The sequence below is a fragment of the Macaca fascicularis genome, chromosome 7, assembly GCF_037993035.2.
Source record: "Macaca fascicularis isolate 582-1 chromosome 7, T2T-MFA8v1.1".
In the NCBI taxonomy this organism is placed as follows: domain Eukaryota; kingdom Metazoa; phylum Chordata; class Mammalia; order Primates; family Cercopithecidae; genus Macaca; species Macaca fascicularis.
Window position 1 is genome coordinate 32,285,515 of NC_088381.1, and position 27,125 is coordinate 32,312,639.

Here is a 27,125-nt window from a genome sequence, read left to right on the forward strand (position 1 = left end):
GTCACCAACTCCTCCTTACCCCTAATCCAACCTGCCACCGACATAACACAGAGGAGACTAGCCCTGCTGTAGCTAGACTAACAGTCAGAGGAACCTCACTCTCTGAGTGATAGGCTTCGTTCTATCAAGGTCCAAACAACTGCTTACCAGGTATGAGCTCTTGGCAGCTTTTCAGGAGTACCCCACTGTTCAACTGTAAATGACTGTGGTCCGTTTGAACCTATAAGGAAGAATTTATTTGGTTTCATTTACTCTCTACAGGGATCTTCAGGCATATGGAAACTTTTTCTAGTGTAGAACCTACACACACAGGGAACTAATCTGGTTTGTTTATTTATTTATATTTTAGAGATGGGGTATCCCTCTGTCACCCAGGCTGGAGTGCAAGGGTATGATTCAAGCTCACTATAGCCTCAAGCTCCTGCGCTCAAGTGATCCTCTTGCTTTAGCCTCCTGAGTAGTCAGGACTACAGGTGTGCACCACCACGCCTGGCTAACTTTTAAAAAAATTCACTTTGTAGAGATGGGGGTCTCACTATGTTGCCCAGGCTGGTCTTGAACTCCTGGCCACAAGCCATTCACTCTGTCACCCAGGCTGAAGTACAATGGCATGATCTCAGCTCACTGCAACCTCCGCCTCCTAGGTGCAAATGATTCTTGTGCCTCAGCCTCCCAAGTAGCTGGGATTCCAGGTGCGTGCCACCACACCCAGCTAATTTTTGTATTTTTAGTAGACACGGGGTTTCACCATGTTGGCCAGGCTGGTCTTGAACGCCTGACCTCAGGTGATCTGCCTGCTTCGGCCTCCCAAAATGTTGGGATTACAGGCATGAGCTACTGCACCTAGCCAACTTAACATACTTTTTATTGGCTATCTAATATTGTAATTTTAACATTTTGAAACAACTTATTTCTATAAATACATAAGAATTTGACTTTATATTCTAACACAAACAACTCTGGCTCTATGTGTGGCATATCTGCCCCAAATTTCAAACAGTGCATGAAATCAGTGGATGGTTATAGGGCTGGGTTACATAAAAGAGGGAAGAGAGGCCAGAGACAGAAAGGGGCATTTGTTTGCCCTGCCTTTATTTTTCACTACCAACTGGTTAAGGCAGAGAAGAGAGAGGAAGGGGAATCAGGTGAAACCACGAAAAAGAAAGAGGCTATGAAGTCCAATTAGGCAAAGAATGACTGAATTGGTCCGTGGCAAAGCTAACCACTTTTGAGTGGTTACTCTAGGTAGAGAAGTAGCAGCTGCTTGATCAGTTCTGCAAACACACATTAATGAGGCTTGGCAAGCTGACCAGATTTGCCATGAAGAAAGGGTTTAGCTATCCCATCAGATGGTCAGCTTCTATTTGCACAACAAATTCAGCTTAGCGATTTCCTAGGCAGCAGTCCCGACTTCTAATCCCCAGGACAATCCTAATCTTACTCGTTGTTCTGAGTAGGGTTCCCACTTCAGCTACATCCTTTCTAAAAGATTTATTCTTGGATTCTTGGTATCCTTAAAAGCAAGTAAATATCATTCCAATAAACAGAATATGAATCAATGTGAGAAAAGTTGCTGCAATCTACATCAGAAACGGCACTTTTAAACAAAACACACCTCCAGTTTTGTACATCAACTGAAAAATAATTTGATAGAATACACAGAATCTTACTTTACTGAAAACTGCATTAACTATTCTAAAAATCAAGAGATATGGGCACTCTTCTCCCCAGTCCCGGTGCTCCCCCCAGGAAATGAAAAATAGTAGCCTAACGAGATTCTCTACCCCTATCTTGAAAGGAAAAAAAAAAAAAAAAAGATTTCATGATCAAATAAGTTTGGGAAACAATGCTTTTGTTTTCTTCTAACAGTAAAGGTTCTACACAAGTCCTGAAGAAATCCATTTAACTTTGTTTAGTCCAGCATTTCCCTAAAGGTATTCAACTTGAATACACTTAGTGACATTCTGTGAAACTTCAAATGCTATCCTGAACTATCACATGAGAAGTAATGCTTTTTCATTTTTTTGAGACAGGGTCTCAGTCTGTCACCCAGGCTGAACTACAGTGGTGCAATCTCGGCTCACTGCAACCTCCGCCTCCCGGGTTCAAGCAATTCTCCTGCCTCAGCCTCCCGAGTAGCTGGGACTACAGGTGCACACCACCAAGCTCAGCTAATATTTGTATTTTTGGGTAGAGATGGGGTTTCACTGTGTTGGCCAGGCTCGTCTTGAACTCCTGACCTCAAGTGATCTGCCTGCCTCGGCCTCCCAAAGTGCTAGGATTACAGGTGTGAGCCACCCCTCCCGGCCAAGGTAATGCTTTTTCTGTAACTGACGCACACGGGGCATAGAATCTGAAGTTAAAGAAGGGAAAGTGACTCGTAAGTCATTTGATGTTTCCAGTTTTCCCCTTTATTATCTGATTCGAAGGTGCAAATATATTTTAGCCTACTCTAGTGTCTCTAATGATATCACTTTCAAAATCTTAATTCTTTTTAAAATTAAGCTAAATGTTAGTAAATGATGGAAGCGTGAGGATTCATCAGCCATGAAAAAGACAATAGGCATCACTCCATTTTTTTTAATGATCTATGGAAAATCCTTACCATATAGTTCAGCAAATCCATTCATAGGCACCCGAGATGTGCCAGTGACAAACTGAAGTAATCTTATTCTTTTTTCTGAATCCATCATTAAAACAGCCTGAATAAGATAAAAACATCATTTAGGGAACAGCACTGGGAAAAAGGTAAACAAATTATCCTGAAACATAAGCTATCAGAATTTAGCTAGAATAGTAACAATCCCTTACTAGATGTGGATGTTTCTTTTAGTTAAATTTTTATTTATGGGTGGGTTATAAAGTTCTTGAAAACTTTATTTGTAAGGCTACATGGCAACTTTTTAGAATGGGATTATAACCTAATGAAGTAACAAAATTTCTCTTGAGATATGACTCATGACTTTTAAAACTTATATGCTGGGCGCAGTGGCTCATGCCTATAATCCCAGCACTTTGGGAGGCTGAGGTGGGCGGATCACTTGAGGTCAGGAGTTTGAGACCAGCCTGGCCAATATGGTGAAACCCGTCTCTACTAAAAATACAAAAAAATTAACCAGGCATGGTGGTGCATGCTTGTAATCCCAACTACTCGGGAAGCTGAGGCAAGAGAATTGCTTGAACATGGGAGGCGGAGGTGGCAGTGAGCTGAGATAGCACCATTGCACTCCAGCCTGGGAGACAGAGCGAGACTCCATCTCAAAAAACACATTATATTAATATTATTGAATGGCATACACATTTCTCTATGAGACATTTTAAAAGAGCCACTCAGGAGTCCCTAGGAATACCCTGTAGGTTATTACAAGTTCTTTCAGAGTCCCTACTTTAGTAGAAAACTAAGTGCCTGTCTCAGCCTGTCATTCCACTTACTACCTTCTGAACATTTTACTTACCTAGTAATGGTTATAGACCCAGAAGGTGCATGTATACGGTACAAAATCAAAGATCATTTTTGCTGGTCTCTATATTTTTCTGTGTCAGTTAAATGTAATCCACCAGTATAGTTAATCAAGAGTTGACTTAAATATGATTCAATCTATCAAAAAGTAATTTACGAAAAGAGAAGTTTCAAATTACCTTCCAAAACCACTGTATAACCTGATGATTTGCACTGTAGCCATTTTTATACTTTGTATGTTCCCTCCAGTCATTCACATCGACATCTCCCAGTCCACACATAAGAAGCTACGTAAGAAATGTCAAATTATAAACAAGGAAAATAATGGGTTCAAAATTTTCTGTTTCAACATAAAATGTTATGTCTTACCTCTAGTTCATTTTCATCAAAAATTTTGATGAGATCCTGTGGTATTAGTTCAAAGAATCCCTAGAAAAAAGATGTATTTAAAAACCTGATGGGCAGGGCCAATGGCCTTTCCTATGCTTCAGCTTCCGGGTGCCACTGGAGGAATCCCACAGACACACAAGTTTCTACCGCTACACAATCACGGGCTCTTCACTGAGATCTCAATATTGGCCAGAAAATGTACATGTGCACAGTCTGTTCTCTCATTTATTCCTCAAAGTGGCTATTTTTAAAACTTCCTGTGGCCAGGTGCGGTGGCTCATGCCTGTAATCCCAGCACTTTGGGAGGCTGAGGTGGGCGGACTGCTTGACTCAAGGAATTTGAGACTAGCCTGGGAAACATGGTGAAACACCGTCTCCACAAAAAAATACAAAAATTAGCCAGGCATGGTGGTGTAAACCTGTAGTCCCAGCTACTGGGGAGGCTGAGGTATTCCAGTCTTGGCGACAAAGTGAGATCCTGTCTCAAAACAACAAGAACAACAACAAAAAACAAATTTGCCATCCTTCTCAAGCCTCCACATCACCCCTTCTTTACCGTAGGTAAGTGTAAGTTCTATTTGAGGGAAAACAGAGGCAATTATGCATGATGGAACTCCCTCAAGCTTCTGCATCCCTGTGTCCCAACCATCACCAACACCCATCATGGCCTCCTTCCCGCCGCAGTGGAAGACAGAAGTGCCACCTCTTCTTTCAGGCTAGGCCTGCACCTGTGCTTCACCTGCTCCGCAGGGAGGTCATCTCACTAGATCTCTTTCTCTTTATTGGCTCACTCTGTATGCATTTAAATTTGCTCAAGTCATATCTACCTTTAAAGCAAACAAACAAACAAAAAAACAAAAACAAAACTAATGACCCTCTTTTTCCCTTCACAGGCAAGTTCTTGACAGTGTTATGCACTTAGCATATCCATTCACTCACCTCCCATCTAACACTCAACCCACTGCAATCGGACTTCTATACTACAGCTTCCTTGAAATTGTTCTGGAAAAAGTCAAAGACGGCTTTGCAGCTATATCTAATAAACACATTCAATTCCTTATCATATTTGACTTCTTTGCAGTATGATATGATTAAAACCATCTTTGCTATTGAAACTCTCTCTGCTCTTGATATCTTTCTGTCTGCCTTTGTTATTTTCCTTATTTCCTTTACAGTCTCCTGTTTTTTGTTTTTTTTTTCTTTTTTCTCCCATGCCCTAACCTGTCCATTCATAAACCATCCATTCAAAACAACAGTTAAGATGCTGGTGTTCCCAGTTCTCTCTCCACATGTCAGGCCATCCACTTTCACTGCCCTTTCACATTTTCCATCGTATCAAGTTCGCAGCTTCACTATACGTAGGCAAATGAGCCCCAAATCCATACATCTCTATCCTTGAAGTCTCCCTTTCTGAATGCCATTCAAATGCACATGAAGCTCTGACCACCACCACTATCTTCATTCCCTTCCCATTCCTGTCTCAACTCCCTCACCATTCCCTTAATTCCTTACCATTTCTCACCAAGATTATGTAGCCCTTTCCCAACTCTGCTGGGAAGTCTCTGCTGCTAGTCTTGCTCTCCTCTAACTCGCTCTACATGGCACTTCCAGAATGATCTAAAACATAAATTGAATCTTGGTGTCTTACTGGTTAATAGCCTTTAATGCTACCTTCCTTCCCCCTCACTGAAATTCAGAGAAAACTCCAAACTCTACCGCTTCACACACAGGCCCTGTATAAGCTGGTCTGTTAGCTCTGCAGGCTGACTGTTTCCGTCTTGCATTCTCTCACCCAGCATACTCAACTGCCTGTGGGTAAAGCCTACCTTACTGCCAGACTTCACATACGCTGCTCCTGCTAGAACTGCATTTCCCTCTTCCCCATGGTTGGCCAATCCCTCTAGTCCTTCTTTGTCCCTTCCTTTGCCCCTCCCTGGTTTGCACTCTTCTCTGCTCACCTAGCACTTTATGCTTGCCTCTGTTCATTTCTCTCTTTACATCATACATCCCTTAAGAGCAGGACTTATGTCTTTTGGCCTCGTACAGCACCATACACATAGTACTCAATACGGAATTTATGAAAAAGTATGTGATCACACACACACACACACACACACACACACACACACACACGCACACACTCTTTAGAGACAAGGTTTCACTCTGTAGCCCAGACTGGAGTGCAGTGGTGCCATCATAGCTCATAGCTCACTGTAGCCTCGACTTCCAAGGCTCAAGTGATTCTCTAGCCTCAGCCTCCCAAGTAGCTGTGACCATACGCACATGCCATGACACCAAGCTCATTTTTTTTTTTTTTTTTGAGACTAAGTCTCGCTCCATTGTCCAGGCTGGAGTGCAGTGGCGTGATCTCAGCTCAGTGCAACCTCTGCCTCTCGGGTTCAAGCAATTCCCCTGCCTCAGCCTCCCGAGTAGCTGGGACTGCAGGTGCACGCCACCACGTCCGACTAATTTCTTTGTATTTTTAGTAGAGATGGGGTTTCACCATGTTGGCCAGACTGGTCTCAAACTCCTGACCTCAGGCAATCCACCAGAACTCGGCCTCCCAAAGTGCTGGGATTACAGGCATGAGCCACCGTGCCCAGCCTAATTTTAAATTTTTTATAGAGATAAGGTCTCCCTATATTGTCCATGCTGGTCTCAAACTCTGGGCTCAAGCAGTCCTCCCGCCTCATCCTCCTCAAGTGTTGGGATTATAGGCATAAACCACCACGCCCAGCCAGATACTTATTTAACAGAAGATTGTAAATTATCTTAAGAAATGAGTGCTCTGACAATCTGTCTACCAATTGGGGAAATTTTAAGTAACTTACTAATTTATATTCTGAATAAAATATAGCCACAAAGAAAGGCAGCTATATGTTTTCACATGTAAATATCCCCAATAAATATCTGATAAAAGAAGAAAGTAGGTCGAGTGCGGTGGCTTATGCCTATAATCCCAGCACTTTGGGAGGCCAAGGCGGGTGGATCACTTGAGGTCCGGAGTTCGAGATCAGTTTGACCAACATGGTGAAACCCTGTGTGTACTAAAAATACAAAAATTAGCTGGGCGTGGTGGCGGGCACCTGTAATCCCAGCTACTCGGGAGGCTGAGGCAGGAGAATCGCTTGAAGCTGGGAGGTACAGGTTGCAGTGAGCCGAGATCAGGCCGCTGCATTTCAATCTGGGTGACAGAGTGAGACTCTGTCTCAAAAAAAAAAAAAGAAGTAAGTCAGTCACAAAACAAAATGTCTAAGGTGATCCTATTTAGAAAAACAGACAATATGTTATACTACGCCTAAAGCACTCTCGTTCTTTTGCTGTCCTAAGGTGAAAGGAATGGAATAGGGAAAAGGCTTGGGGGAAAGGGGACCTGTCAATGTTTATTGTCTAGACTTCTTGAATGACTGAATGAAATATTTAGTTAATATAAAAATATAATTTAGAATGATTTCACAAAACAAGCCATACACTTATTTTTCTCAGAAGTGATGAGGCCCAATATTTGAAACTTATGGGTCCAGCACACCAACATGGCACATGTATACATATGTAACAAACCTGCACATTGTGCACATGTACCCTAGAACTTAAAGTATAATAATTAAAAAAAAGAAACTTATGGGTTATACTATGAAATTACGGAAGAGCAAATAAAAGAAAACGAATACCTCTTTAAAAGCAGCCATTTGCTTCTGGATTCGGTTTACAAATCGCCATTGTATTACAAGACTAAAAAGAAACAACATTTCATTTTCACATGAACCAAGACAAAATTCTGAGTCACAATTATTCTAGTTAGAAACAAAAACTAAAGGCTAGCTGAGCCCAATGCAAAGGCTGAATATGAGTGCTCGCTACTGCATTGAGATAGAGAAAAAGAACACTGAGATTCTGGCCAAGGGGACAGAGAAAGATGGTAAGTGGAGTCTTTTTGGAGTAAAGGACAAAATTATATCCCATAAAATAATTATTAGCAAAATACTTACTAAATATATTCCTTTTTGTTCTTATTGGTGACAACTATTTCTGATCCACCATTTTTCAGCTCATGTTGGTGTGTCTAAAATTAAACACAATAACTTGATATGTTATTTTACTGAGAAAAATTTTAAAAGTATACATATTGTAGTTATACAAGAAACCTGGTGTTTTAAATTAAGTCCAGTCACAAGTTAAAAGCTAAGAAAACTTAAAATATTAGTTTTACTAAAATAAATATGGAATGAGTCAAATGTTAAAGAAAGCACAAATTCTTGCTGAGAGACAGTTTTTGTTACTGGAAAATAAATGTAAAAACAGAGCCTAGGAATGTATTCAGTGTACGTATTAACATCAAAACATTTGTTTCACAATTTATGTGCCATTTTAACTGATCAAAATTAACAAACCTGTCCGAAAAGTTCTTCATCTATGATAAACCTGAGGTCCAATTCTGTTGGGTCATTTTCAAGAATCCATCTTAGGGAATTGTAATATTCACTATCCTAGATGGGAAAAATTACGTATTTAAAATTTGTACATATAACACACCTGAAATTGCAAAAAAACAATATGTAGAGGGGCTGAGTAATTGGGTAAAAGATGAGAGGTCAGATGGACATCCTTTACTTACACACATAAACAAAAATGTATGTGTGTATGTGTGTGTATTACAAAAAGAGATGGATGGTAAGGGCAAGAGTAAAAATGCACCAGTCAATCAATCAATCAAGTGGTGCCTACTGAAAAGTTCAGAATCTATGTTTATGTGGAAGCAGTGGAGGTACAGATTGTATCATCCAGTTAAAGGAATGAATACAGAAGTTTTCAGATAAAACCTAACTTTTGGCTTTGGATATCCAGGAGCACTTAGCACATTCCTCATATGCCTACGTGACTATAATGTTTTATTTTTATTTTTTAATTTAATTTTTTTTTTTTTTTTTGAGACAGGGTCTTGCTCTGTCCCTCAGGTTGGAATGCAGTGGGGTGATTGTGGCTCACTGCAGCCTCGACCTCCTTGGCTCAAGTGATTGTCCTACTTCAGCCTCCTGAGTAGCCGGGACTACAGGCATGCACCACGACACCCGGCTAATTTTTGTATTTTTTGTAGAGACAGGCTATCACCATGTTGGCCAGGCTGGTCTCAAACTCTTGACCTCAAGTTCCACATGCCTTAGCCTCCCAAAGTGCTGGGATTACAGTTGCGCACCCCTGTGTCCGGCACTGTGTGTGAAATGTTTAAGTAGCTATGAGGAGGCCATTGTTTATACCCAGCCCGAGTTAAAGAAAAATCTCTAAATAAATATAGAGGCTCAATGAACCAACTCAAATAACCGTGCAATCTTACGATTTATAAAGAAGCACACTGTTTGTGCTGTTAATATGTAATAAGAAAATAAAAAATGAACTTGGTACTAAGGAAGATGTCCTAGAATTCATGTGTACACACATCGTGTGAGGCTATTCAGCAGCACAGGAAACAACATGGCTACAGTCAGGGGTTTAATCCTTGGGCTTCTGTTTTTTTCTAGGAGCCTAACCATAATGCTTTGCCTTTCGACTGCCATTTAAAAAATATACACCATATGGTCGGGCGCAGTGGCTCACGCCTGTAATCCCAGCACTTTGGGAGGCCAAGGCGGGTGGATCATGGGGTCAAAAGATGGAGACCATCCTGGCGAACACGAAACCCCATCTCTACTGAAAATACAAAAATTAGCTGGGCGAGGTGACGCGCACCCATAGTCCCAGCTACTCGGGAGGCTGAGGCAGAGAATTGCTTGAACCTGGGAAGCGGAGGTTGCAGTGAGCCGAGATCACGCCACTGCACTCCAGCTTGGCAACACAGCGAGACTCTGTCTCAAAAAAAAAAAAAAATATATATATATATATATACACACACACACACACATGCAATATTCATCATAAAAGATCGTAATGCAAATACTGATTCCAAAGACACATAACTTGTACAACCTATTGAAGTATTTAGTGGGATGTTTACTGTTATCTATAACTTACTCTGAAATGCATGAAGAAACTAAGATAGGCTGATGGATAGACAGACAAGTATGTGATACAGTAAATCTAGAAAAAACCAATTGTGAGTAGTGGATATACAAGTGTGCGGGGTAAAATACTTCCATCTTTATTAAACGTTAGAAAATTTTCATAATAAAATGTTGAGGAAAAAGTTAATTTGTATTTTGAAACATAATATATTAATTTCCATGTCATTAAAAGCAAATTCCTCAAAATGTTCAAGTTACTTATTAAATTATACTTTGTCTAAACTATAAGTGAAAAAGACATACCACAGATTCCATATCATGAAGGGTTATTGGTTTGTGAAGCATCATCTTGTAAAATGGGCGGATGAAAAAACCTTGCAAAAAACCAAATACATTTAGGATGATTACCAAGTGAAAGACAACAGGTAATTACATTGTAAAAGTTTATACTTAATACTAACCATCCAACAGTTTGCCATGATACACTGCCATTCCAGCTACCCGACCAATAAACTTGAAGTAAGATAGGTGATCTTCATTACACAATCCAGAGTTTGGATTTATCTGTAGGGTATAATTGTCCCTGTAAAGACAACCCCATTTAAATACTTCATTTGAAACACTTGAATATGACAAATAATTATAAATAATCTTCCTCTTTTAAGAGTTGTTTACTACTGTTAGAACCACATTCCTCCACTGAATTTAATGGTTTTAAAAATAGTAATTTCTGTCAAAAAGTGGAAATAACCCAAATGTCCTTGGCAGATGAATGCATAAACAAAGTTTTGTTTGTTTGTTTTCGAGATGGAGTCTTGCTCTGTTCCCCAGGCTGGAGTGCAACGACATGGTCTCAGCTCACTGCAACCTCCGCCTCCCAGGTTCAAGTGATTTCCCTGTCTCAGCCTCCCAAGTAGCTGGGATTAGAGGTGCCCACCACCACGCCTGGTTAATTTTTGTATTTTTAGTAGAGACAGGGTTTCACTATGTTGGCCAGGCTTGTCTTGAACTCCTGGCCTTGTGATCCACTTGCCTCGGCCTCCCAAAGTGCTAGGATTACAGGCGTGAGCCACCGCGCCTGGCCTAAACAAAGCATTATATGCAAAAATAATGGAATATTATTCAGCCTTAAAAAGGAAGGACATTCTGATACATGCTACAACATGGATGAACCCTGAAGACATCATGCCAAGTGAAATGAGCTGGTCACAAAAAGACAAAGATTGAATGATTCCACTTATGTGAGGTACCCAGAGGAGTCAAATTTACAGGGACAGAAAGCAGAATGGTGGCTGCCAGGGAATGGGGAGCAAGTGCTTACTGGGTACGGAGTTTCATTTTGGGAAGATGAAAAAGTTCTAGAGTTGGATGGTGGTGATGGCAGCACAACAATAGAATGTATGTAATGACTCTAAATTGTATATTTAAAATGGTTAAAACAGTAATTTTTTTTTTTTTTGAGACGGAGTCTCGCACTGTCACCCAGGCTGGAGTGCAGTGATGCGATCTCGGCTCACTGCAAGCTCTGCCTCCCAGGTTCATGCCATTCTCCTGCCTCAGCCTCCCAAATAGCTGGGACTACAGGTGCCCACCCCCACGCCCGGCTAATTTTTTTTGTAGTTGTAGTAGAGATGGGGTTTCACTGTGTTAGCCAGGATGGTCTCGATCTCCTGACCTCATGATCCGCCCGCCTTGGCCTCCCAAAGTGCTGGGATTACAGGCAAGAGCCACCGCACCTGGCCTAAAACGGTAAATTTTATGTAATGTGTATTTCACCACAACTTTAAAAAAAGTCACTTCTGAAGCAACATTAGTTAAAATTGCCCTTTTCAGGCATGACATATATTTTCCTTGTATCATTTGACTCTTACTTTTAAAGCAGTGATTTTTCTTTTTCTGCCTATAATCATTGTAAAGGTACTTACGTAGCAGAATATTCAAACAACCCATAATAAGGGTTAAACATTTCTTTTGAGATCAGAAAGAACCATTCTCTGGCGACTCCTCCATAATCCAATCCCTTTTCACCATCAAACTCAATCCACAGTCGAGCCTTGAGGAAGTCTGCCCTCTTGACACCCATAATTCTCCGGTAAGAGTCCTCAAGAATAGTTGCTCGGCGAAGTTTCATTTCAAATTTGTTTGGAATGTCATTCTGAAAATCCAGAGGAGAGACTTACTGTTTAAATCAGTTCAACATAATCACAAACATCTCTCTCATGAAGTTATAACATTCCCTCTACACCCTGTGTCCAAGTCTCTTTTTCCTTACGTAATATACTCAGGGAAAACACAACTAGGTATATTGTCTTGGTTTCCTCTACGGTATGAGAGAGTTCCTGCATTTTCTCTAATTACTTAGTAATATAGACTTCTTTATATCTGAGGAAGCTTTTTGGTTTTTGGAGACAGCTCTGTAATCCAGGCTGGAGTGCAGTGGCGTGAACATGGCTTACTGCAGCCTTGACCTCATGGGCTCAAGTGATCCTCTTGCCTCCGCTTCCTAAGTAACTGGACCATAGGCGCGTGCCATCATGCCTGGCTAATTTTTTAAGTTTCTGAGGTCTTGCCATCTTGCCCAGGCTGGTCTCATACTCCTAAGTTCAAGCAATCCTCCCGCTTTGGCCTCCCAAAGTGCTGAGATTATAGGCATGAGTGAGCCATGGCACCCAGCCTAAAGAAGCTATTGATGGTGATGGTAATGCCCCCATGAAGGCATTTCATTAATAGTCCTTTTCATATTAAGTTCCAATGAACACCGTTCTGTGACCTGTAGGATAGCCACTGCCTGCTAGCTGTTGCCTGCCTGTCTGTTCAGGGTTTTCCCTACCTCTACTTTCCTCCCTGGAGTCTATCTTCCTTCACTCATTAACAGATGGTGACGTTTACAGACTGTGCCAGTGATATGTTTTGGCTGTGATCCTACCCAAATCTCATCTTGAATTGTAACTCCCACAATTCCCATGTGGCGTGGGAAGAACCCGGTGGGAGGTGATTGAATTATGGGGGCGGGTCTTTCCCCGCACTGTTCTCGTGATAGTGAATGGGTCTCATGAAATCTAATGGTTTCTATGCACAAGCTCTCTCTTTGCCTGCTGCCATCCACGTAAGATGTGACTTGCTCTTCCTTGCCTTCTGCCATGATTGTGAGGCCTCCCTAGCCATGTGGAACTGTAGGTCCAACAAACCTCTTTTGTAAATTGCCTGGTCTCGGGTATGTCTTTATCAGCAGCATGAAAACGGACTAATACAGCGAGGCATGGGTCCCCTGGAATGGTAGGTTAACTCATTTAACTTTAAAACAACACTATGCAAAAGCTATTCTTATTGTCTTCATTTTACATATAAAACTGAAGAAGACAACTTAAGAAAGTGTTAGCTCCTGAGTCTGTACTCTTAATTAATGGAGCTACATTGCCTCACTAATCTTTTGTACATTCTTTGCTTATGTGACAAATATACACAACTATGCTTTAGGCAGACCTTTTTGTACATTTTACAAAAGATATATCTAAATATTTTATTCCTTAGTACTTCGTGGGCAAATTTCCATGGGAAACCAGTAAGAGAAAACATGCCATCAACATTCTGTCACCTCCAAAAAAGAAGGTTAGCTCTAAGGGAAAAAAATCAATTTCATTCTCTATTTAGGGAAAATGGAAAGCCCTATAGAAACATAATAATATAAGCAGTTGATATAAGCAATATAAGCATGATATGAGCAGTTTCTTATACTGCTTATGTCACTAAAAAAATGGTAAGCTTGCAGAAAAGTAACTTTAGACTGGATACTAGGGAGCTGGTGCAGGTAAGCATTTATCAAAGGCCTACTTGGGCCAGGTGGTATTGTGGTAGGGCCAACGATGGGGAATAAAAAGAATAAAAACACAGGGTAAGATGTCGTTGCTTCCTCAAGGAGTTTCTCATCTGGTGCATATGTGAAAAACAAGTGTAAACGCTGCTAATTCTGAGACTTAAAATAGGAGGACAATTGCTGATGATAAGAGATGGAAGCAATGTTCTGCAGGGCATAAAAGACTGAGCTATTGACTTCAAATGAGGCAATCAAGAAGGCTTTGAGAGGAAGTCTTTAGACAGAGAGAAAGGGAGGGAAGGATGGAGGAACAGCATACATGAGGGGTCTGATATATTTAATACCTACAGGGTACAGAAGGAGAAGAAGAGAGAGGAAGGGAAAGAAAGCAGGGATTATAGCGAAAAAATATGACAAAGCAGTCTGGGAGCAGAGGGTGGACAGTGTGAATGCAGATGAGAAGAGAGTTTGTGAGTAGGAAAGCCACACGGTCAGATCGCTGCGTTCTCAGAAGCTGACAGGACAGGGTGTAAAGGGTGGTTTTAAGGAGGAGAAACAAGAGGTACACTGGTCAGTTAAAGATCCCTGGAATAGCTCAGTGAGAGAAGATAGAGGGACCTGTGAAGGAGCAATGGTAGTGGAAGAAGAGAGGGTTACAGGAGAAACTTGAGTGTTTGAACTGAGTAGTAGACAAGTGCATGCATTCTGAAATCTGGTCCTGCGTTCAAATCTTGACTCCACCATTCGTTAGGAGTGAGACTTTGGACAGGTTACATGTCTTTTCTAAGGATTAATTTCCTCATTCATAAAATAGGGATAATAATAATGATAGCTATCCACATGGAGTTGTTTCAAGACTTAATGGAATAATGCATTAAAAATGCTTACACAGTATCTGGCATATGGTAATTATTAGCCATCATTATTCCTAACTACAAGATGTTGAGAATAAGGAAGAGGAAAAGGTTAAAGACAGTGCATGGCTTTCAAGCACCGGTTTTTAATTTTTCTTTTTTCTTTTCTTTTTTTTTTTTTTTTTTTTTTTTTTGAGACAGAGTACTGCTCTGTCATCCAGGCTGGAGTGCAGTGGCATGATTATAGCTCAGTGCAGCTTTGAACTCCTGAGCTCAAGTAATCCTCCTGCCTCAGCCTCCCAAAGTGCTGGGATTACGGGCATGAGCCACTGCACCTGGTGTTTTTAATATTCTTTCTCTCTGTTTTGGTGCTACACGTTCTTACATTCTAAGTGTTCTGCTCTTTTGCTATGATGTGTCTAGATACAGATTTTATTTTTAAAATATTGCTTGGGCTTTTTTATTAATGTTGAGAATTCATATTCTTATCCTTCTCCTCCTTATGATCTTGGTCCCCTCCTTCTGGAGTGACTTCATGTCCTTTTATTTTATTTTATTTATTATTATTATTTTTTGAGACAGTCTCATTCTGTCGCCCAGGCTGGAGTGCAGTGGCATGATCTCGGCTCACTGCAAGCCCCGCCTTCTGCGTTCACGCCATTCTCCTGTCTCAACCTCCTGAGTAGCTGGGACTACAGGCGTCCGCCACCTCGCCCAGCTAATTTCTTGTATTTTTAGTAGGGACAGCGTTCCACTGTGTTAGCCAGAATGATCTCAATCTCCTGACCTTGTGATCCACCCGCCTCGGCCTCCTAAAGTGCTGGGATTACAGGCGTGAGCCACCGCGCCTGGCCGACTTCATGTCTTTACCCTTTCTTTTATATGTTTATTCCTTTACCTACCTTTGTTGCATTCTGGGTAATTTCCATACAAATTAATTAATTTCTCTCTTAATTCTCTTAGTCACCAATATGATATGTCATGTTGCTTAGGAACATGGGATCTGGAGCTAGACCACTTAGCTTTTCTACTTAATAACCATGGGACTTGATCACATTACCTATTCTCTGTGCCTCAGTTTCCTCATCTGTGAAATGTAATAGTAGTCCCTTCCTTACAGAGTTATTGTAGACATTAAATGAATAACATATGTAAACTTCTAAGAAGAATGCCTGGTATGCAGTGAGAGATCAACAAATATAATTGCTTTTATCTTTTTTTTTTTTTTGTATTTTGTGGCCTGTAATGGCATTGCCTCCCATCTCCTGCCGCCTGGAAGACATTAACAATTAGATACTACAACATGTTTCAACCACTTAGAGTGGCAAATGGAGAAGCTAGTGCTTCTATTCCTCCAGCATATTCTCATTAAGAATGAAAATATTTACCAGAACAATGAATCAGCAAATATTTAAAATCCCAAAGTCTAGAAGTAGAAAACAAATTTCCAGGGAAATTTTGACACAATGTTATCTTTTCTTTTTTCTTTTTCTTTGAGACAGGGTCTCACTCTGTTGCCCAGGCTGGAGTGCAGTGAAGTGATCTGAGCTCACTGCAACCTCTGCCTACCTGGTTCAAGCGGTTCTCCTGCCTCAGCCTCCCGAGTAGCCAGGATTACAGGCGGGTAACATCACACCCAGCTAATTTTTGTATTTTTAGTAGAGACGGGGGTCTGACCGTGTTGGCCAGGCTGGTCTGGAACTCCTGACCTCAAGTGATCCACCCGCCTCAACCTCCCGAAGCGCTGGGATTACAGGTGTGAGCCACTGCGCCTGGCCCACAAAATTATCTTTAAAAATGAGTTTAGAAAGTTGATGATATTTAAGGATTTTATTAGGGCATAAAATGTTTACACTAAAAAAACTATCATGTTTTATTTTTGTTAAAAATCTGGGTGAAAATCGGAGGTAGCCGACCCACCATCTTGAATCTTTGTGAAAGCCAGCTTCTGGCTTAGAATGCAAGAAAGTATAACCCAATATGGCCACCTAGTGGTAGTATTCCTAAACTGCAGGCAGAGGAGGACAGGATGAGCAAGTAAGAGGCACTAAAACTAGCAGACACCAACAGAAATGAAATAGATGGCCAGATGATGAGTTTAGTTCCAAACATATTGCATTTGTGGTGATGGGAAAAAGTGTACTGAACATAACTGATAAGCATACGGAGACAAGTCACAAGAGCACAGTTCCACTCATGATTGTATTTTTAAATTATGCAGAGACATTACATTTGAAGGTGTAGAGAATGAATGACTACCGCTAGAAAACAACAAAGTCATAAAACAAATCCAGACTCCTCCAACAGAGTCAAAGACTATGCCAGAAGATAATTTCCTGAGCCACTCTTGCTCAGGTTCTACAAAGATCAAGCCCCATAAACCCCACAAGGATACATCAGGTTAGAGCTCTGGAAAGCAAACTTTAAATGCCATTTTTCTATATTATAAAATATCTTACAAAATAAAGACATAAAATAATCAGTGGTCTGTAGTGATATATCACAGCTACACAAAAAATAACCATCCTTTCTCTATGAAAAACTGTTCACTCAAAGTTGTTACAAATATAGAACAAATTATTACTTTAAACAAAATTTCCCATTACTTTCCATCTATATATTGATGACTCAAGTATTTATCACAAACATCACTAACCTGCTTCTTCAACTTTCTTCGGAAGAACTCATACTTTCTTTTGTAATCCCTGGAGTAGGGCACTGCCTTTAGTGGGAAATTTTGGAAAAATAAAGAAGTTTAGGTTGTTTTTATTCTGGAACAATTTTTAAAGTTCCCGGCAGGGTATTTTATGAACATAAGTTAAGGGCATGAAAAGAAAAATATTTGGAAAGAAAAGTTTAATTAGAAGAAAAACAAATACAAAACTTTAAAATATTTAATTTCTCTGTTTAAGACAAAATTATATTCAGCAATTCCTATGGCTGTAATTTTCATTATGCAATATTCTCAAAATGCAGCATGCCAGAAATAGGAAATTTCTTCCAGGTAGAGAAATACTAGAAACAAAAATTTCCATTTCTAAAGAGACTTTCAAAGTGATTTCTCCATTAAACAGGCAATGTGAAAAGCGTACTTTTTCCTTGAACTCCAAGGAATTGCCTTTTTGAGCCATTAAAGGACTACATGTTGAGATAGTAAATAGTAATTAAAAAAAAGGTATCTTCAGTTTTATTTTTATGAATTACAAAACAAAATCTGAATAAAATGGAAGAAGCAGCTATAAAAAAGGATAATAATTTTCCTATCTGACTACAGTTATCATATATGGTATATTTGTACTTAAGTGTGGATGTGTCTTACATACTGGGCATTTACAATGATTTCTTTTTCTTTTTTTTGAGATGGAGTCTCGCTCTGTCACCCAGGCTAGAATGTGGTGGTGCAATCTCTCAGTTCACCGCAACCTCCGCCTCCTGGGTTCAGGTGATTCTCCTGCCTTGGCCTCCCAAGTAGCTGGGACTACAGGTGTCTGCTACCATGCCTAACTAATATTTTTTGCATTTTTAGTAGAGACAGGGTTTCACCATATTGGCCAGGCCAGTCTTGAACTCCTGACCTCAGGTGATCCACCTGCCTTGGCCTCCCCCAAAGTGCTGGGATTACAGGTGTGAGCCTGGCCTGATTTCTATAAAAAAATTTAAGAATGACCCTGGAGTGGATAGGGTGCTGCTGCTTCCTCATCTGGATACACTCTCTGCTCCTCTCTGATTTGTGGAGGACTGTCAACATTCTTGTTCAGACAGTGGCAGGCACCCACCTGAGCTCAGCAGCCCACACTGCCTTAGCATTCCGACTGTCTGGCTCACCTGTCTCCCACTGCTATTGCATAGGGTAAAGATAATGACGTCATAGAATCTTTTCAAATAACTGAGACTTGGAGTATGGGAAATGGGGGAGAGGAGACAGAATGGCCAATGTGCTTTCCTCTCAATGCCTGTAGGGTTATGCCCTTGAGTATCTGCTTTTGAAGAGACAGGTGAGGGGACAGTCCCATCAGAGCACATCAGCACAGAGAGACTTACTGGTCCAGTTATTGCTACATTCTGCAACCGAGGATCTTCCCATTGTGTTCTTTTTATATCTGAAGGGAAGAAAAAGAAAAATGGTGTACTTTCTCACAGATAAAATTTATTACAAAAAATAACATAACGAAAAATCGCATTGCACATACTGTGATTTATGTAGAAGATTCTTCCATCTGTGTGAGTTCTCTCTTCCCATCCTGGCTATAATGAAGAATGTATTTCAATTATGTTAGGATAGGGTTTTAGATGAATGGATAGAAAAACAGCACTGGTTGTATGGTTAACTTGCATATTCCATTCGATTCTTAGAAGGTATCGACCTTTTTAAATTTTTTATTTTATTTTTATTTTTTTGAGATGGAGTCTTGCTCTTTCACCCAGGCTGGAGCGCAGTGGCGCTATCTTGGCTCACTGCAAGCTCCGCCTCCCGGGTTTACGCCATTCTCCTGCCTCAGCCTCCCGAGTAGCTGGGACTACAGGCGCCCACCACCACGTCTGGCTAATTTTTTGTATTTTTAGTAGAGACGGGGTTTCACCGTGTTCGCCAACATGGCGTGTTGGCCAGGATGGTCTGGATCTCCTGACCTCGTGATCCACCCACCTCAGCCTCCCAAAGTGCTGGGATTACAGGCATGAGCCACCGCGCCCAGCCTACATTTTAATAATAATATTAATTATAGCTGATAAAGAACGACTATATCCAAAAATACAAAATATTTGAGATAGCCAAGTTAGATGGGTTAACATTTCTATACACTTACAGGTAAAGGCCCTAGATCACTGGAAGTATCAAGTGATGTCTTTCCTCTCAGATGGGCTGGAATTTTCAATCTTGGATCTTCCTTTTTTGGTAGAGTAAATAAAGAACAATACACACACACACATTTTAAAATAATGAAAGTCAGTCTGTTACCATGTTTTCTAGCATCAATGGATATTTAAAATATCCTCTTGTAAAAGTCAATTTATACTTTATTTCCTAAATATGTGACATAATATTTTCTCCTTCTAAAATCTATCACTCTCAGGCTATAAGATCAAAAGGAATAAGGAGCAGTTCTCAGGGATCACCACTAACTGGTAATCTCTTTTGCCCCACGCTTTAGGAAATGTGTCACATACGGCTTTTCTCTATGTAAAAACTGGTGAAAGAGTGGGACATTAAATTGGACCACATGATATTTCTTTCATTGATTTTTTTTGAGATGGAGTTTCACTCTTGTCACCCAGGCTGGAATGCAATGGCACCATCTCAGCTCACTGCAACCTCTGCCTCCCAGGTTCCAGGGATTCTCCTGCCTCAGTCTCCTGGGTAGCTGGGATTACAGGCATGCACTACCATGCCCGGCTAATTTTTGTATTTTTAGTAGAGATGGGGTTTCACCATGTTGGCCAGGCTAGTCTTGAACTCCTGACCTCAGATGGTCCACTCACCTTGGCCTCCCCAAGTGCTGAGATTACAGGCGTAAGCCACCGTGCCCGGCCCTGGACCACATGATATTTCTAAGCCCCAGAACATGCATTTTGCCAGCTATCTGTTCAAGGGTTGATTAATATTTTTGAATAACAGGAAGGTAAGCCCAAAAACGTTATCAAAGGCCAATTCAGAATGTTAAAAAAGAGAACAAAATTCAATTTATTTGGTTTAATTTACATATATTACCTTAATAGTATTAATTTATTAAATAATTTTAGTATTATTTAAGCTATGTTGGTCTTTTAATAATTAATCAAAATCTATTCATCAGCTGCTAATTTTAAGTAATTTTTCTTTTTATTTATTTATTTTTTTGAGATGGAGTCTCGCTCTGTTGCCCAGGCTGGAGTGCAGTGGCACGATCCCAGCTCACTGCAAGCTCCACCTCCTGGGTTCATGCCATTCTCCAGCCTCAGTCTCCCAAGCAGCTGGGACTACAGGTACCCACCACCATGCCTAATTTTTTTGTATTTTTAGTAGAAACAAGGTTTCACCATGTTAGCCAGGATGGTCTTGATCTCCTGACCCTGTGATCTGCCCCCCTCAGCCTCCCAAAGCACGTGAGTCACTGTACCCAGCCTTTAAGTAATTTTTCTGTTAGTAGTAAGCCAAGCACTAAACAACTTTAAGACTTATCTTGAAATAAAAATACTTGTTCTACCTAGCCTCACAAGGTTTTTCTGATATTAAATGAGATATGGATTCAAAAGTGCTTTAGAGCTATAAAGCCTCATATAAAAGCAAAGGGTTATTCCTATATATCTTCCTAAGCATTTGTGGCCAGTGAGCTAAAAACTGGAAATAGGAAGTAAACATGAATATCTCCGTAACCCAAAACAATATTAAAAAGAGGCATAAGCATTCTCTTGAATACATATAATATTATTAAGAATTCAATATATCTTTCAATGAATATTAGGAAACACAGGTTATAGAAATACACACTTAAAGATTGTAAGGAACTATACATAAGAGATGATTATTGTTGTTATACATTTAGATGGAAGAGTGTCAAAGTTACCCAGGTGGTGGTTTTAGTGTTGTGGTCAATAAAGAAAGGCCTCCCATTTGGCGCATGTCGGACTTCCCAGCCTTTAGGAAGGAATCCTTGCTCAATTTCAGATGGCTGGGTCACCTGCTGGCTTGAATCACTGGTGGAGGCTTGTGATTGAGGGCCCGCAGAACTCTGGCTTGATGTCAGCTGACTGGTCTCCACTGTGGCCTAGCACATTAATGAAATCATACTGTAATATTTTATAGAGAGAAAACTCACAAATAGATGCAGTTAAAAAGGTAACCTAACCTGCAAATAGAATACACACCCTCCATTAAAGAGATTCTACATATTTGAGGCTCATTTTCAAATGTAGTTATGGCATATTAATATTTTCCCAACATTTTAATAATGCATTACATTTAATAACATTTAATAACACTTTTCCAATACATTATTTTGTATAACTTTATTTTTACAGTAATTTATAATTTCTCAACTCATTCTCAAGCAGTAAGATGGTAGTTAACAGTCTGCTGTGGGTGCATCTGATTGAAGGAGCGAGGTCCACAAGCGCAAGTCCTAGCTGCAAGGGGAGCTCTGGTGCCTATGGGAGGAAGTCGTCTTTGTTTTCCCAAAACTCATAGGATGGGGAATTCCTCATACACAGATGTAGATTCAAATGTTGGGCAGACAAAATGAATGGCAAATATCTACCACAGAAATGGATAAGTGAAATGTAACATATTCATGACGGAATATTAGTAGTTAAGAGAAATACACTGGATCTATAAATAACAATATAGACAGAGCTTTAAAACAATGTTAAGCAAAAAAAGGTGTAGACTTATGGGGCAAAGTTTTTTTTAATTGAGCAGCACCTCATTCTGTAAAATAAAATGAGTGTTCTCTCATTGCAAAATTAGAAACACAGGCATATAAACAATATTTTACATTTTCTTTTCTTTTTTTTTTTTTTGGAGACGGAGTTTTGCTCTGTTGCCCAGGCTGGAGTACAGGGGCGCAATCTTGGCTCACTGCAAGCTCCACCTCCCAGGTTCGATCAATTCTCCGGCCTCAGCCTCCCAAGTAGCTGGGATTACAGGCATGTGCCACCATGCCCGGCTAATTTTATTTTACATTTTTAAAGCTCTTTATGTAAGTATATAAAAAAGGCTAAAAGAATACACAAGAAATTCAAGATGGTGGTTCCCCCTGGGGAATGGGACCAAGAGCTTGGCTAAAAGGAATTTAGCTTAATCTATAAGACTCTATTTTTAAAAATAAAATGTCTGGAAATTAATATGGTAACTTGTTAATGATGGTAATTCTGAGTGTAAAGAATATGTGCATTTGCTATATTATTCTCTGCACTTTTCAGTGCTAAAATATTTCTCAACAAGAGACACGGTGGTAAGAGAAAATAAATATTTTGCTAAACACTTACAAGGAAATATTATAGATGAAACTGTTGCCAAGGGGAGGTGTCATCAGCATAAACTTCTTTTTTTTGAGATGGAGTTTCGCTCTTGTTGCCCAGACTGGAGCACAATGGCACAATCTTGGCTCACTGCAACCTCCGCCTCTTGGGTTCAAGTGATTCGCCTGCTTCAGTCTCCCGAGTAGCTGGGATTACAGGCATGCGCCACCATACCTGGCTAATTTTTGTATTTTTAGTAGAGATGGGGTTTCTCCGTGTTGATCAGGCTGATCTTGAACTCCCAACCTCAGGTGATCCACCCGCCTAGGCCTCCCAAAGTGCTGGGATTACAGGCATGAGCCACCTTGCCCAGCCCAGCATAAACTTCTTTAATAGATACCAATCGACAAGATTATCTTTTAGTTAAAATAACAATCTTAACTATTCAAATTACAAAAATACCCCAAAACTAGATCATTTGCTTTTTCCTTATTCTCATTTGAACTTGTTTTATATAATAACAAGTGGTAATTCGTGTATATTAGAGATTCATAGGGAATGGCAGACACTTAACATCAGTGTCAGAAAATAAATAATTAGAAGATGCTACGGCCAGGCACGGTGGCTCATGCCTGTAATTCCAGCACTTTAGGAGGCTGAGGTGGGTGGATCACCTGCGATAGGAGTTTCAGATCAGTCTGGCCAACATAGTGAAACCCCATCTCTACTAAAAATACAAAAATTAGCTGGGCGTGGTGGCGTGTGCCTGTAGTCCCAGCTACTTGGGACGCTGAGGCAGGAGAATTGCTTGAACCCAGGAGGCAGAGGTGCAGTGAGCCAAGATCACGCCATTGCACTCCAGCCTGGGTGACAAGAGCGAGACTCCATCTCAAAAAAAAAAAAAAAAAAAAGAAGATTCTAGAAGTATCCAGCGTATACTACAAAGTGATGTACTAGTTGACATAGGGATGTGACAGTTGAAATCCTGTAAGAAAGCAAGTGAACAAAATGCAGGATACCTGTACAGTGGGCTTTGTCCAAGTAGTCGTTCTGGAATTGTGATCTACATAATATGATCTTCCTCTTTCATCTTGTTTTTCTTCCCAACCTGGTGGTAATCCAGATGAAGTAGGCAAAAGCTACAGTGAAGCATAACAGAAGAATTAAATACATCAAGTTTAAGAATCCTTCTTTTTTTTTTTTTTTTTTTGAGACGGAGTCTCGCTATGTCGCCCAGGGTGGAGTGCAGTGGCCGGATCTCAGCTCACTGCAAGCTCCGCCTCCCGGGTTTTTACGCCATCCTCCTGCCTCAGCCTCCTGAGTAGCCGGGACTACAGGCGCCCACCACCTTGCCCGGCTAGTTTTTTTGTATTTTTTAGTAGAGACGGGGTTTCACGGTGTTAGCCAGGATGGTCTCGAACTCCTGACCTCATGATCCGCCCGTCTCGGCCTCCCAAAGTGCTGGGATTATAGGCTTGAGCCACCGCGCCCGGCCAAGAATCCTTCTATCACCCCCAAAAGTTCCCTCCGTCCCTATCCCTACTCTCAGCCGGAAACAACCACTCATCTGCTCTCTGTTGCTACAATTTTGCCTTTTCTAGAAATATATATATATATATAGAGAGAGAGAGAGAGAGAGAGAGAGAGCGCGAGAGAGAAACAGAGCCTTGCTCTGTTGTCCAGGCTGGAATGCAGTGGTGAAATCCTGGCTCACTGCAACCTCTGCCTCTCGGGTTCAAGCTATTCTCGTGCCTCAGCCTCCCGAGTAGCTGGGATTACAGGCATGTGCCAACACACGCAGCTAGTTTTTGTATTTTTAGTAACAACAGGGTTTCACCATATTGGCCAGGCTGGTCTTGAACTCCTGACCTCAAGTGATCCACCTGCCTCAGCCTCCCAAAATGCTGAGGTTACAGGCATGAGCCACTGTGCCTGACCAGAAGACTTAAATATTAACAAGAAAGAATCCTTTGAAAAGCACCACATCCCTTCTTCACTACTTGCTTGCTTTTAAACAATTCATATTTTATTTTATTTTGAACTAAAACCATGTATTATAATAAAAATGGGTAAATTATACATTTTAGTGAAGTAAACCACATTTCAAATATTTTAAAATGTGCAAAATAAAGTGTACAGTATTTCACTTGGGGAAAAAAAACACTAGAACAATAATGTTGAGAGTGATAACAACCCTAATAAAACATCCCAACAATAACAAGCACACGCTCTGTTTAACACGGATAATGTCATTTATTTCCCACCCAAATTTCAATGAGATAATTACTAATACTGGCTCATTTTACTGATGAGTAAACAGAAGCTTACAATATAGAAGTAACTTGCTACTACACTTGGTCTTAGCCAAAAGGCCGAGAGTGATGGAATTAACCTGTTAAGCGACATTGCTTCTAAGGAATGGAGCTGAGATTTGAACCCAGGTAATCTAACAACAGAAATCATGCTTATCTGCTGAATCAAGGGTTACTCCTGCCTTGTTTCTCTAAAAGCTAGGAGATGCTATTTATCATAGTTTGTTAAAAATGAGTAAAGAGAGGTTTGGTTATTTCCAGGCTTACTTAAAATAGTCCTAAATCCAGGCTGGGTGTAGTGGCTCACCCCTATAATCCCAGCACTTTGAGAGGCTGAGGTGGGTGGATCACCTGAGTTCAGGAGGTTGAGGCCAGCCTGGCCAACATGGTGAAACCTCGTCTCTACTAAAAATACAAAAAAAAAATTAACTGGGCATGGTGGTGGGCACCTATCCCAGCTACTCAGGAGGCTGAGACAGGAGAACTGCTCGAACTGGGAGGCAGGGGTTACAGTGATCTGAGATCGCACCATTGCACTCTAGCCTGGGCAACAGAGCAAAACTCTGACTCAAAAAAACCCACAAAAATTAGCTGGGCGTGGTGGTCCATGCCTGCAGTCCCAGCTACTCAAGAGGCTGAGGCAGGAGAATCGCTTGAGGAGGCGGAGGTTGCAGTGAGCTGAGATTGCGCCACTGCACTCCAGCCTGGGCAACAGAGCAAGACTCTGTCTCCAAAAAAAAAAAAAAAAAAGGTCCTAAATCTGGCCTTCCTGTTGTCATTTTGAAGCAGATTAGACCTGGTTTGGTGTGGCTCCTTAAGGTGTCTTACAACATAAAAACCAACACCACCAGTCTCCACACTGAAGACACTGCTCACTAGATACACAGGAGCCCTACATACTTTGCTGACAGTTGTGATGAACTGTTAGATCACAAAATGATGGATTTAAATGCTGCCCAGTTGTACAAATGTCCATCAGCTGGTGAACAGATAAATGTAGTGGATATATCTCTACAATGGAATACCGTGCACTAATAGAGGCATGCAATAACACGGATCTATGTGAAAAACAGCATGCTAAGTGAAAAAGGTCAGACACATAAGCTTACACCCTACAACTCCCTTTACGTGAGATTTCTAGAAAAGGCAAAACTGTAGCAATAGAGAGCAGATGAGTGGTTCCTTGCAACTGAGAGTAGGCATAGGGATTGAGGGAACTTTTCGGGCTGATAGAAGGTTCTTAAACTTGATTGTGGTGATGTCTCCATAACTGTATACATTTACAAAAACTCTTTAATTGTATGATCAAACATGGCTGGATTTTATGGTATGTAAATTACACTCCAAGACAGCTCTTAAAAAAAAAAACCCAATCAATGTATTGAGGGGAAAAAAAGGCATGGAAACAACTTTTCTGGTACATAAAATATAAATCATCTCAAGATTCTGCTGCTCATCCGAAGCACCTAAAGTAGTGTCTTGGGTGAATGTCTGTCAGTCAATGAGAACTTCCACATATTCATTGTATAGAGGACATTATAAGGTGCAGAGGGAAAAATACCAGGAACTCGACTTGAGCAGGTTCTGATCTAATGGAGGAGGCTGGACAGATGACAGTGAGTGACAGTAAGGCCGGCGAAGGTAGTCTTTCAATGGCATCTGTCCTCTTGTTGATGGTCAATATTGACCAGAGCAATGGATGCATAGGTGGGTGACGTCTCATTCCTCAGCACAGGATCTGTGTCCCATTCTTAGTGCAGGGTGTTATTCAGACAGATAAACCACTCATGGGCTAAGGATTTTGAAGCCTCTGCATTGCTGTCCTAGAACATACCCTGTTTTTCAAAGCTGATATCTAGACTGCCATTCCAAATTCCAGATGGCTGGGGAAGAAAATGAGAAAGCCATTCCAAGCAGGGAAATGGAATGCACGCAGACTCAGAAGCGGGAGAGAATCAGGACATGGGAACAGTCTGCTTGGAAGAAAAAGCATAGATAGGAATGAAGGCAGCAGGAGGCTTCTGTTGGGGGATAAGGAGAAGGGTAGGCTGAAGAGTCTGGGAGCCTGGGAGTTTTACTTTAGTTTCAAAAACAAGTAGGGTCTCTGGAAAAGGGAGACAAACTCAGAGTAGTGAGGCTTGTGTCAGGAAGAGGATGGAGGCAGGGTTAAGGTTCAAGCTGCCATCCAGCCTGTGACTGGGACAGCACTGAGCAGGAAGCAGAAGGCCTTAGTAGACTGGTGGATGTGATACTGCAGGGAAGAAACAGACCAGGGACTGATAAACTCCAGCCTGGCCGCCAGGCGTGTCAATGCCAGTGCACACCTGAGTGATGAAACCCTGGCTATGCTTCATGTACAGGGCA

At 40.9% G+C, this 27,125-nt stretch overlaps 1 protein-coding gene across 3 annotated transcripts in view; it reads right to left on the reverse strand.

Annotated features, from left to right (window-relative positions):
• NEDD4 (NEDD4 E3 ubiquitin protein ligase) overlaps nucleotides 1-27,125 on the reverse strand; it is a 166,619-nt gene that overhangs the window by 2,889 nt on the left and 136,605 nt on the right. For all 3 annotated transcript variants that reach the window (XM_005559626.5, XM_005559624.5, XM_005559623.5), the window contains 16 exons: nucleotides 23,469-23,588; nucleotides 21,057-21,257; nucleotides 19,320-19,400; nucleotides 18,705-18,759; nucleotides 18,556-18,614; nucleotides 17,171-17,236; nucleotides 11,772-12,001; nucleotides 10,308-10,429; nucleotides 10,150-10,220; nucleotides 8,242-8,337; nucleotides 7,840-7,913; nucleotides 7,522-7,582; nucleotides 3,830-3,889; nucleotides 3,640-3,747; nucleotides 2,606-2,702; nucleotides 148-220 (listed from right to left, as the gene is read on the reverse strand). In XM_005559626.5, the coding sequence (XP_005559683.3) occupies nucleotides 148-220; nucleotides 2,606-2,702; nucleotides 3,640-3,747; nucleotides 3,830-3,889; nucleotides 7,522-7,582; nucleotides 7,840-7,913; nucleotides 8,242-8,337; nucleotides 10,150-10,220; nucleotides 10,308-10,429; nucleotides 11,772-12,001; nucleotides 17,171-17,236; nucleotides 18,556-18,614; nucleotides 18,705-18,759; nucleotides 19,320-19,400; nucleotides 21,057-21,257; nucleotides 23,469-23,588 (1,574 nt within the window). The remainder of the gene's footprint in view (nucleotides 1-147; nucleotides 221-2,605; nucleotides 2,703-3,639; nucleotides 3,748-3,829; nucleotides 3,890-7,521; nucleotides 7,583-7,839; nucleotides 7,914-8,241; nucleotides 8,338-10,149; nucleotides 10,221-10,307; nucleotides 10,430-11,771; nucleotides 12,002-17,170; nucleotides 17,237-18,555; nucleotides 18,615-18,704; nucleotides 18,760-19,319; nucleotides 19,401-21,056; nucleotides 21,258-23,468; nucleotides 23,589-27,125) is intronic.